The sequence below is a fragment of the Cygnus atratus genome, chromosome 24, assembly GCF_013377495.2.
Source record: "Cygnus atratus isolate AKBS03 ecotype Queensland, Australia chromosome 24, CAtr_DNAZoo_HiC_assembly, whole genome shotgun sequence".
Lineage (NCBI taxonomy): Eukaryota > Metazoa > Chordata > Aves > Anseriformes > Anatidae > Cygnus > Cygnus atratus.
In genome coordinates, this window is record NC_066385.1 from 3,549,552 (window position 1) to 3,561,076 (window position 11,525).

General features: G+C 65.6%; 1 protein-coding gene across 1 annotated transcript; it reads right to left on the bottom strand.

Moving 5' to 3' along the window:
• Positions 1 to 59: 59 nt before the first annotated feature.
• Positions 60 to 7,359, bottom strand: PRICKLE4 (prickle planar cell polarity protein 4). The gene is made up of 8 exons (XM_035561537.2): positions 7,255 to 7,359; positions 3,048 to 3,200; positions 2,800 to 2,907; positions 2,583 to 2,720; positions 2,296 to 2,496; positions 1,878 to 2,064; positions 1,482 to 1,793; positions 60 to 1,185 (listed from the first exon to the last, which is right to left on the bottom strand). Exons 2-8 carry the CDS (start codon positions 3,195 to 3,197, stop codon positions 707 to 709), a joined length of 1,575 nt encoding a protein of 524 aa, XP_035417430.1. The 5' UTR covers positions 3,198 to 3,200; positions 7,255 to 7,359; the 3' UTR covers positions 60 to 706.
• Between the last annotated feature and the right edge of the window lie 4,166 nt (positions 7,360 to 11,525).

Genomic DNA, 11,525 nt, shown 5'->3' on the forward strand with positions numbered 1-11,525 from the left:
CAGCACGGCCAGCGCTGCCAAACCTGGGGTGGGAAGGAACAGGCCTGGCACGGTCGGCTCTCCTGCGTTCAGGTCTCAGCTGAGCTTTATTGGAGCATCGTCCGCGGGGGCAGCGGGGCTGCCCCACCGTTCCCCTCCCCGGGGTGGCAGCACCCTACGGGACAGCATCAGTGCCCCTCCAAAGAGTCCCTGCGGGTGAGAGACCCCCCACCCGGCGTCTGGATCTGACCCCGGTGGCCAGACCCCTCCTGTCCAAGTCGGGCAGGAGCCCCTGCCGCAGGACGGTGCAGGTCTCTGCCCTTGTCCTAAGCCCCTGGCCGCCCTCCCTGGCGCGCGGCTGCTCTCCGAGGCTGCCGGCTTGTCTGGGACGGGAGCTGGAGACCGTGCCCCGGTGTGGGCTGCTGCCTCCCTGCTCCCTACTCGCTTTACCTGTTCCTAATTGCGGGAGAGGCCAGCAGGAATTGCAGGCTGTGCTTCGCCTGCAGCTGCCGCTGAAAGGATCCCGGCGGCTTCTCCCCACCAGCCTTGGGCCGTGTCCAAAACGCGCTCGGAATGCACGGAGACCACGGCAGGGGCCGGCAGGATGCGGTGGGGCCGGGGAAAAGGACACCCCCCCCCCCCCTCCTCCACCTGCTGTCCTCCTGCTTAAATACCGTGCAAAGTGCTACCCCGGCGAGGGGGCCCCCGCTCGCTGAGCGGCCCCGCGCTAGGACACGCTGCAGTGCTTGCTGCTGCCCCGCGGCTTCGCCGTCCTGCACCCGGCCCGCTCCGGGGGCTCCCTGCCCAGGGAGCTCATCCCGGGCTTGGGAATGGGCTTCCCAAAGAAGAAGCCCTCCTCTTCTGAGTCCGAGTCTGAAGATGAGGAGCAGGTGGGACACCAGGAGTCATCCTCTTCCGTGATGTCCTGCAGGTCGATGTCGTCTGGCCGTGGGCTTTGTAGGGCAGGGGACAGCCCCGCTTGGAGGTGTGGGTTTCCGTCACCTGCTGGTGTTCGGGCACCAGGAGCCCCCGAAACCGGGTGGCCTGGGGCTCCAAGCCCCTTGGGACCCTCTGTGTCGGGCTGGGGGCTGCCCAGTGGCCCCTGCATCCCCGCGTGCGCTGCGTCCCTGCTCCTCTCCGTGGCTGCTTCGTGGTCATCGAGGCTCCTGAACGCAGGATGCAGGGAGGCCTGATCCAGAAACAGCTCTGCAAGAAGGAAAGCAAGAAAGGGTGAGGAAGGAGAGAGCTGAGCCTGCCCTTGTTCTGCAGCGAGGGCTGCCTGGGTGCAAGACAAGGCTGCTGCAACCGACCTGCAGCTGCCACCGCTTGCCCTGCTGCAGGAGGTGCGCTGGGTGCTGGGGGCTGCTGCTACAGCCCCGACTGGGGCTGTGCTCATACAACGCACCCCTGAAGCGCCCCAGGGCTCTGCAGCGGCCGAGCAGAGCCTGGTTTGCTTCCATCTCCCTCCCACCTCCCCACAAACGCAGCGCTCGGATCCCTACCGGCCCCTTCCACCCGCTGCCTGCACCCCCCGGCCGCCGAGGCGCTCCCCATCGCGGTCCTGGCTGCGTGGCCGGCTCGGGAGACGGGCGTCGAGTCGGGGGACGGGGCCGAGACGAAGGCTGAGTCGGAGGAGTCGGAGGCGCTGGAGGCCGCGTCCCGCCCCAGGCTGCAGCTCTCGGAGCAGAAGAGCCGCCCGTGGCGAGCGGTGAGGGGCTGCCCCCGCAGCGGCTTTCGGCACAGGCTGCAGCAGAAGCAGGGGGCTCGGGCGTGCCAGTGGAGCCCCTGGTGCGTGGCCTCCTCGCTGTCGACGCCTGAGGGGTGACCGCAGGTGAGCGGGGGGCTGTCCCCGCGGCCACCTCCCCAAAAATCAACCCTCCCGACCCGCGTGCCCGTACCGATGGGGTCCCCGCAGGCCTGGCACGGCTCGGCGAAGAGGCTCTCGAAGCAGCCGCGGCAGCAGGGCCGCCCGCTCCTCATCACGTAGCGCTGCCCACACAGCGGCGCGTCGCACTCCAGGCAGCAGAAGTGCTCCGGGTGCCAGCGCCGGCCCTCCGCCTCGATGCACTCCTCCATGAAGATCAGCTGGGGGGGGGACAAAGGACCCGTCCCGTACGCACCCGGCCAGAAAACTCGCAACCCGCTGCGTGCTTTTTGGGTGCCAAGGGACTTTGGGGCAGGCATGGGGCTCCGCGCAGGGCTCGGGAAGGAATCCTTCCTCCTGCCCAGCCCCCTGTGTCTGCGGCTCCCAGCCGTGCACGGAGCATTTAATGAAGGCAAAAGGGAGCTAAAAGCATCTCCCCTGCTGGCACCCACCTGGTCGCAGGAGGCGCAGCGGGGCCGGAAGAGCTCGGCGTGGTGCCGGCCGCAGTAAATCCTCCCGTCCTGCTGGAAGTAGATGAGGTCCACCAGGGGCTGGCGGCAGAAGTGGCAGGAGAAGCAGGACGGGTGCCAGAACTGGTCTCCCAGCCGGGACGCCGAAATCCCGGGGTCGCCTTTGTTCAGCCTCCGGCCGCACTGCAAGGCACGGGGGGCTCGGGGTCAGGGGGGCTTTTTGGGGACGGCTTGGTGGCGTGCTGCCCCCGGGGGAGGGGACACCTCACCTCCTTGCAGGGACAGCCGTGGCAGGGACCTGGCACGGGACATGCCAGCCCCTGCCCCAGCGCCTCCCGTCTCCGGCGGGCGCTGAACGCTCGGAGCTGCTTCCTCTCCTCCTCCGCGAGGCCAGGGCAGTACCGCTCCTGCACGGGGAGGCCGAGGTGAGGCACACCGAGGAAATAAAGCCCAGGGAGGGCAGCACCGAATAAATACGTTTCTTACATCGCAGTCCTGAGGAGGCAGCTGCTGCAGGAGGGCTTTGACGCGGAGCCGGCTCCGGTCAGCGGGAGAGGCAGGCTCCGGTGAGCGGCTCTCAAAGCACACGGGGACCTGGGGACACGGCGCAGGGAGAGAAACACAAGGGGATGATCAAGGGGATGAAGCGGCTTCGCTCGAGCTAAAGGCGTGTCTGACCCCCTTGGGGCAGAGCGGGAGCAAAGGGGGCCCCGTGAGGGCCAGGCGCTGCCCACCTCGGGGGACGCGGGGTCTGCGGGGGGCTCCAGGTACTCTTCCAGGGCACAGCCGGAGTCGCTGTCGGACGAGGCTGGAGGGAGGCCGGTGGCGGTGCCGCAGGGGGGGGGCTCATCTCGCTGGGGCCATGCGGGGCTCGGCAGGGACATGAGCTGCGGAGAGAGGAGCAGAGCTGGGGAGACCCTCGGCACGGCAGGGAGAAGGGGGCTGGCCCCAGGAGGCGTCATCCCAGGTGCCCAGGTTCAGACCTGCCCTGCAGGCAGCGGGAGGGACCCCTGGGCAGGTCCAGCAGGGGCAATGCTCGGAGCCACCACGCCATGGGGACCTCGAGACCCTTTGCTGAATGTCCACAGAGGTGCAAGGGCTTTGGGGGGGCGGGGGGTTGTTCCCTTCTCTGCAAGGGTGAGAAACAAACCCACACCGAGGGCATGGGTGTTCGCTGGTTTGGGGCTTTGCCTGCTGAGCGGGAGACACTGGAAAAAGGACGGTGATGGGGTGAAGCTGCACAGGGGGAGACCCCAGGTGTTTGTGCTCAGCCTGGAAGAGGTTTCGGGAAGTCCCGCTGGCTGTTTGCTCACCCACAGCAGGAGATTTTCCCTGGCTGCCCCCAGCCCTTTGCTGCCACAGCCGATCCCTGGTTTAGTGGCCTGTCCCCGAGCGGAGCAGTGGGAGGAGACCGAGGTCTAGCCCAATTCAGTGGAAAATAATTTATTCCCCCTGGGCTGCTATTGTTCTGCCCCGAGCGGCTGTTCCTGCCCGGGCGGCCGGCTCGCCCAGCCGCCACCGCCTGCCTGGCTAATGGGTCCGGGCTGGAAACCCGTCCGTCCCCGTCCGTCCCCTCCTCCCCACGCGCCACTTGTCACCGCTCGCTTCCTTCCTGCCTCGGCTTTCCAAAACAAAGCGAGATGGCGATGTGGTGGCTCCCTGCGCGCCAGCCCGCAGCCTGCCGGGCTCTGCCGGGCATCCCGTGAGGATGGGAGGTGGGAGAGCTGGGGCCACGCTGCGCCCCTCCGCACCCCGAGTCCCCAGCCGTGCCATTGCCACCTCGCTCGGGCACCCTGCAGGAGCTGGGACCTGCCGTGGGGGCTGAGCACGCAGCCGGGCTGCCACCCCCTGGGAAAAGGCTCCCAGAAAAAGGGCAGCGAACTGTGGGCACCTCGGGTCTCTCCCAAAGCGCTTTCCGCAACCTCAGGCTGTGGTTTGGTGACCCTCAAGCCACGCGACCGTGTGCTGGCGGGTGGCTCTAGCTCCTCCTGTGCCACAAAACCCAGCTCATTCCTCCGCACCGAGGTGGCACTTCCCTGCTGGGCGCTCCAGGACAGAAGCAGCCACCCCATCCCTGCTGCTCCCATGAAACAGCTTCAACAGCCCCAGCTCTCAGCACCTTCCTCCACGTAGCAGCTCAGGGCACCAGGACACCCAAACGCGGCCAGCTCTGAGCTTCTGCTCCGTGCTCCAGCTGGGAGCTGCCGGGATCAGCCCGGGCAGCTCAGGTTGCCTTGGTGCACAGGTCAATGATTAACGCGGCAGATCGGCCGGCCGACGGGATGGAACAGACGGGCTGCACGGAGGGGGAAGAACGTGTCTGACCCAATTCTGCGTATTTGCAGCCCAAAGAGAGCCCTGCCTTGGTGAGGGCCTCTCTATGACTGCTGCTGGTGGTGGATCAGCGAACAACCTCGTCTCTAGAGCTGCGATGGAGGATGGCCCCTGTCCCTGGGGTGCTGGCTAAGGACATCCGTGGGTCCAGCATCCTGGATCTACTGCTGCTGTGTTTGGTCCCCGTTGGTAACACGCCTCTGCTCTCCCCATGGGATGTGGATGGCCGTCTCAGGCTTTGCTTGGATTATTAAGACTCCAAGCTGCGTTTGTCTAATCTCTTGGGGCTTTGTTGTAATCGGCCCCCTTTGATGCCCCGTGGAGGCAGCAGGGCTGGTGGCCCCGCAGCAGGGCGCACGGGGCTCCCCGTCCCAGGGCCGTCAGCGGGGTAAGGCTGGGGAGAGCGGAGCGGGCAGGGCCGTGAATCAATGGGGCCGTGCTGGGGAGCCCAGCCCAGCCTAGTTTGATGTGATTACGCCGGCTGGCAGCCGTCTGGGCTGCAAACGAGTCCCTGTAATTAGCCCCAGACGGTGACAGTGGTGCACGCCTCCCATGCTAAGGAGTCAGGCAGCCCCGACAGGTCCGTCTCCTCTGCTCTGCTCCCGTCCCCTCTTCCTTCCTCGCCGCCGACGGGCAGTCCTGCCATCGCCCTGCCCTGCCGGCCCGCGGAGGGATGCGGGATGCTCCCGGGGGGGCCACCAGCCCTGGCGTCAGGGGAGGTGGCAGGAGGGCGCGTTGGGGACCTGCTCCTCCCTGCCGGGACGGCGCGTCCCCCCAGCAGGGCCACGCGAGGGACCAGTCGGACGGGCTGAGTGCCGCCCCGTGGAGCTTCCATGGGCTTCAAAAGCCTCTGGTCCTGCCCCAGGAGTTCCTCCAGCCTGCACCCGTTCAGTGCTTGCTCCAAAGGACGGGCGATGTCCCTGCCATGCTCCCCTGCCTGCTCGGAGCCTTTTGGTGCCGGCACCGCCTGGCTCGGTGGCCCCGCAGCGTCCCCCTTCCTGCTCCGAGTCCATTTCTCACGGCAGCTCTAGCTCTTTGGGAAGCACTTGCAGCTCCCTGGGTAAAAGAGGCTGAAACCCACGGGAATTTTAATCCCCTTTGGCTCCCCGGGAGCAGCCCCCGTCCCTGGCTGGCCGTGGCAGCGCGTACGGGCTGCCAGCCCTCTCCTGCCAAGGTCACAGCATTACCGTGCAGCGCAGCCGCCCCGGCCCATTCGCATTCAGCGCAGCCTCCCGCTTCCCTGCCCGGCCAGGGGCTGCTCTGCATCCCTGCCACAGCCCTTGCTTTTCTGAAGCACTGCTCCCTTTTCCAGACCCGCTTTCAGACACCTCTGTCCTGTTTTCCACCAAACACTCCCCGGCTCCCCAGCCCCGAGGAAAAGCATCTGCTGGCCATCGCCAAAAAGACCGGATCCCCTTTCAAGCGCCCCAAAACCCTGGCACGGCTCTGTACGCACGCCTCACCCCCACCATAACCTGTTTTTGCTTTAGCTCCCGTCAACACAGCTGCAGCGGAGGTGCGTGGAAATGAAGCTGGAGAGCCGTGGAGACGCGTTGGGGCTGAGATAAGCTGAGGTCTGGCAAGGCGAGCCGGAGCAGCTCGTCCTGCAGCGCAACCGAGGCCGGGCTGCCCGAGCTGGGGCCTGTCCCCCAAAGTCACCTGCGACGGCAGGAGCAGGATCGGTGCCTGGGTGCCTGGCACAGCCGTCCCCAGGGCCAGCGGTGCGGAGGGACAGGGACAGCGCACAGCCGAGATGCTGTGGCACAAATCACAGGGACCTCTGCTGCCCTGCCATGCGGCACGGTGCCATCCAAGTGACCGGAGGGACTCCCGGTGGGTGGCTTGTTTGCTCACAGGGGGAAGCGCTGGTGCTGCAGGGGGGTTCTCTTAGCGCATTTTTCTCTGTCCTGGCTCAGCAGGGAGCAGTGAGTAACCCATTAACCCGCTGCAACGCACTCGCTCCTCTGTCCGCAGGGACAAACCGAGCCCGGCACCGCGCTCCCTGCACCAAGTGGGTTTCATCCTGGCGGTGCCATCACAGCCCAGCACCATCAGCAGAAAGCTCCATCGCCAGCCCCAAACCACCCCGCTCCCTCCAAGCCCCATCGGAGGGCATCGAAGCCCCCCTATGGGGACCCTCGGTGGGTTTGGTGCCGGCAGGGCCGGTGCCCCCCGCGGCTCCTCGGGGCGAGGGAGGGGGCAGCCCCCAGCCCCCTGCACCTGTGGGCTGCAGCCCCGGGTACGGCAGCGCCTTGGTGGCTCCATCGCCACCGTCTCCTGCTCTCGAGGGACGCCGCGCGCTCTCCAGGGCCGTTTCCCCCAAAGACAAAGACCACAGGGGTGGAGGGAGCGCTCTGCTCCCCGCCGCCTGTTTTTCCCGGAGAGGAACCAGCCAAAAAATCCCCCTCCCTCTCCCGGCTCTTCCACCTTGCCTTTCCCCGCGCAACAATTCCCGGATGGGGAAATCGTCCCATTTCCCCTCATTCCCGAGGGTTTTCTCCTCCAGCCCCGGCTCCCTCAGCCCCCATATGGGGAAGAACCACCCCGACGGACCCCTGCCCACCCCACCTGCCCCTTCCCCGCCCCGACGGACCCCTGCCCACCTACCTGCCCCTTCCCCACCGCGCTGGGCTCCGCCGTCCCGTCCAGCCCCGAGCACCCGAGCGGCTCCGACGCAGGCGAGGGAAGGGAGCCTGGGCTGGGCAAACTTCGCAAAGCGAAAGGAAAACATCCAAGCCGAGCGAGGGAAACTAATTTTTTTCTTCTTCTTTTTTTTTTTTTTTTTTCTTTTTTAATCTGCCTGCCCAGGAAACTGGATCTGTGTCAGCTGGGGTCCTAATTACAGGCTTTTTAGCCTAAACCTACAGAGGCAGCCAATGGCAGGGAATCAGAGCAGCGGGCGGGGAGGGGAAGAGCAAAGGCTTGGGGGGGGGGAGGTTAACCCTACAGGGCAGCGAGCTGCAGATGACATCTGTTTTTCTTGCCACCTCTCATTTTCCGAGCGTCCGCGCCCTTCCCTCCCTCCGCGGCTCGGTTCACCCCGGGTTGCCGTTCGGGTGGCTTTTATGCTGCGCGGTGATTTATTTTCCTGCCTACATCAGAAAGAGCCGGAGCTTCATGAAAGAGGGGAAGCGGCGTGACAGCCCAATTTCGGGGCAGGGGAAACCTTTGGCTGGGCTCTCACAAAGGGCTTAGCTGGAGGCGAGCCGACACGTCCCAGTTTTCTTCTCAGGCCCGGGACACCTGACGTCTCCAAAAGCCATTTGCACGGCTTCGGCTGCACCCATGGCACCCGGGCAAGAAGCAGGGCGAGAGTTATCAACCTGTCTACAAGGCTGAGCCTCTTCGTTGTCCTTTTGCCTTTCCATGCACCCCAAGCTTTCCCTGCCTGCTCCTGGGACCCCGGGGGTGGGTGCAGGCACCGCAGCCCCTCTGCGGGGTCAGGATCAGGCACCACGGCCCAGGAGCTGTGCTGCGTTTTGGGGCTGTGCTGGGAATCAGTAAATTGGTGGAAAATTGATGGAAAATTATCTGGAGATGTGGCCAGGCTCCGTGGCACACCGGCGGTGCTGTGGGCTGGGCGCAGGGAGGTGTTGGTGTGGGGTTTTGGTGCTGTTCCACAGCATTTTTGGGTTTTGTGTCTCTGTGAAGTCCCCCGGGGCTGGGAAAGCAGCAGGGAAAAAGGGGATGGGGCTGGGGGGGGCGCCTCGCAGCCCCCTTGGGGACCCGGCGAGGTCCCAGCTCTGTGCCGGGGAGGTCGATGTGCTGTTTGGGGCCACGTTGGTCATGGCTTTATCGCGCCCGTTGGTGGACTTTGCACACGGGGGGCCCCCGCGGCTGCCCCTGCCTGCGTCCTCCGCGCTAACGAGCAAAGTCCTCGTTAGCAGCGCAAGGGGACGCGGCCTCGGCTCCAGCTCCAGCCAGGCCCCGGCCCTGGGGGCACCACGAGGTGCCCGTGGGTGCGGGCTGTGACGGGGGGGGCTGCCGGCCCCGAGCCGGGGGGTTTGGTGGGAGAGCCACGGTGCGGGGTGCTGCGGGGATGTGAAACCGCGCTGCATTGTGCTGCCCTGTGCTCCCCTGCCCCACTGACCCCCCGCCCCGAACCCTCTCCTGCCCTAATGCCCCATATTAACCCCCCCCCGTAAGCCCCTATTGTCCCCCGTAAGCCCCTATTACTCCTCTGTAAGCCCCTGTTATGCCCCCATAAGACCCTGTTGCCCTCTATAAGTCCCTAATGCCCCCTATAAGCCCCTATTGCCCACTATAATGTCCCGTATAAGCCCATATTGCCCCCATAAGCCCCTATTGCCCCCCTATTGCCACTTATAAGCCCCTATTATGCCCCCATAAGCCCCTATTGCCCGCTATAAGTCCCTATTGCCCCCATAAGCTCCTACTACCCCTCATAACTCCCTATTGCCCCCTATAAGTTCCTATTGCCCCCCATAAACCCCTATTACCCCTTATAAGCCCCTATTATGACTCCATAGGCCCCTATTGCCCCCCTATAACCTCCCATATAAGCCCCTATTCCCCCCATAACTCCCTATTGCCCCCCATAAACCCCTATTGCCGCCCTATAATCCTCTATTACCCCACTATAAGCCCCTATTGTCCCCCTATTACCCCCTCCGTAAGCCCCTATTAACCCCCATAAGCCCCTATTAACCCCCATAAGCCCCTATTGCCCCCTATAAGCCCCTTTTGCCCCCTATAAGCCCCTTTTGCCCCCTTATTACCCCCATTACCCCCTCCATAAGCCCCTATTAACCCCCCTAAGCCCCTCTTGCCCCCCATTGCCCCCCAGGCCCCTTTTGCCCCTCACAGCCCCCTCTCCCTAGCCCCGCCCCCTATGGCCCCGCCCCTCTCCCGCAGCGCCGCGTCCCTCGCGCGCCCCCCAGCGGCCACCCCCCCCCGTCCCCGGGTCCTCCCAGCGCGCGACGCTCTAGGCGGCGGCCTCCGGACTCGCTGCTCCCGGCGGGCTCCGGCCCGGGCTGGGGGGGGGCGGCGGCGGTGGCGGGGCCCGGCCCGGTCCCGGTCCCGGTCCGCAGCCAGGTCCCGGCGGGCCGGGCAGGGGCCGGGCCGGGCCGGGGGGCGGCGGCGGCGGCAGGCAGCTGGGAGCGGCGCCGAGCTCCGGGCACGGGCCTCAGCTCCCGGACGGCGGAGCCGGGCAGCGCCTCAGGTACCGAGCGGCTCCGCGCGGCGCTGGGGGCGCTGCCCCCGGGGGTCCTGAGCCCCCCCCGGGGTCCTGAGCCCACCCTGGGGGTCCTGAATCCTTCCCCGGGGGTCCTGAGCCCCCCCCCCGGGGGTTCTGAATCTCTCCCCGGGGTCCTGAGCCCCCCCTGGGGGTCCTGAGCCCCCCCCCCCCGGCCCCCTGCCCCCCTCCCCTCCAAGCTGCCCCTGCACCGCCCCTTGCCCCCCCTAAGCCTCCCAGTTTACCCCTTGCCCCCCCCAGTGCTTGCCTTGGCCCCCCCATTTTTCCCCCTCAGTGCAGCCCCCTTGTGTCCCCCCCCCAAGTATAGCCCCCTTGTCCCCAACCCAGTGGCCCCATTGTGTCTCCCCCCAGGTATGGCCCCTTTGTGTCCCCCCCCTTGGTGTAACCCCCTCGTGTGTCCCCCCCAGTGTAGCCCCCTCGTGTCCCCCATTGCAGTCCCCTTGTCATCATCCCCCAGTGTAACCCCCTTGTTGCCCCCCCCCCTTGTCTCCCCCTCCCAGTTTCCCCCGTGTCCCCCCCTCAGTGTAGCCCCTTGCCCCCCCAGTTGCTTCGGGGGCTTCAGGGGCTGCGGGGGACACACGCTGTCTCCAGGCTGGGGTCTGCCCGAGCGGTGGGGAGGGTTTGGGATCGGCGGCTGGGACCTCCTTGGAGGTCTCACAGTTAATTTTTTTTTTTTGTCAGTTCTTCTGCTTGTTATCGCTTCCCAGGCAGGGGACAGTCCCCCAGCCTAGAGCCCCTGTAGGGGAGACAGACGGAGGTGTTGCGGGGGAACCGGAGGGGAATGGAGAAGAAGGAGGCAAAGGCAACGTGTTCTCTGCAGGGTTTTTTTTTTTAAAAACTGATGAGATGGGAGCAGGAGGGCAGAGGTTGTAGAGGCCAAGGCCCCCGGTGACCAGGTTAGACGGAGCGGAGGGGAACCTGGTGCTAAATTATTGCTCGAATCCTGGGAGTAAATCCCCGCTGGGTGCAGGGCGCCGCGCGGAGCAGGGCTCGAGGTGCTGCTGCTGCTCCTGGGGTGGCTGCAGGGAGCGAGGGGCAGGGGGCAGCCGCTGGGTTCGTGCCCGAGCTCCTCCAGCGCGCCCAAAAGGCAGCCCTGCTCCTCCTCCAGAGGGCTTCGCGGGGTCTGGGTGCAGCAGGGAGTTCCCGAGGTCTCGGAGCTGAGGCAAGGTGACCCGGAGCTGCCCAGGAAGGTCGCCCGGGTTGTGTTTTGGTGTCAAAACCAAAGTGGGACCCTTCGGTCAGCTCAGCCCCGTCCCTCCCGCACCGTGCGGCTACGTGGTGCGATGAGAGGAGCCCGAGATCCGCCGCTTAACGCGGAGCGGGTGGTGAGGCAGCTCCTGGCGTGGCAGGGAGGTTTCCGACAGCCTTTTGGTTTTCTTTACTGGAGTGCCAGGCTGGGTGCCCACATGGCTTTATCCTCTCGTGCCATGGATGGAGACGTCGCTAGCTCTCGGTGCCAAATAAACCCTGGCACCCTCCCGCGTTATCTGCTGCTGAATCCAGTGCCATGGGTCCGTTAAGACTGCACCAAAACTCCCGTTTATTTCCTCACTGCTAGGCGTGTAATTCCTGCACGCTTCATACTTGCGCTTCCTGTTATCAGATAGGAGAGTTTTGGGGCATTTGTTGCTTTTTGTAGTCCGAAACAGACCAGTTGTTGTGT

Coding starts and splice junctions, on each gene's coding strand:
- PRICKLE4 (XM_035561537.2), bottom strand. CDS start 3,197: ATGTCCCTGCCGAGCCCCGCATGGCCCCAGCGAGATGAGCCCCCCCCC. Junction 2,065..2,295: donor GCTGCGCCTCCTGCGACCAG/GTGGGTGCCAGC, acceptor TCCCCCCCCCAG/CTGATCTTCATGGAGGAGTG. Junction 1,186..1,481: donor GCAGCGGGTGGAAGGGGCCG/GTAGGGATCCGA, acceptor TCCTTCTTGCAG/AGCTGTTTCTGGATCAGGCC.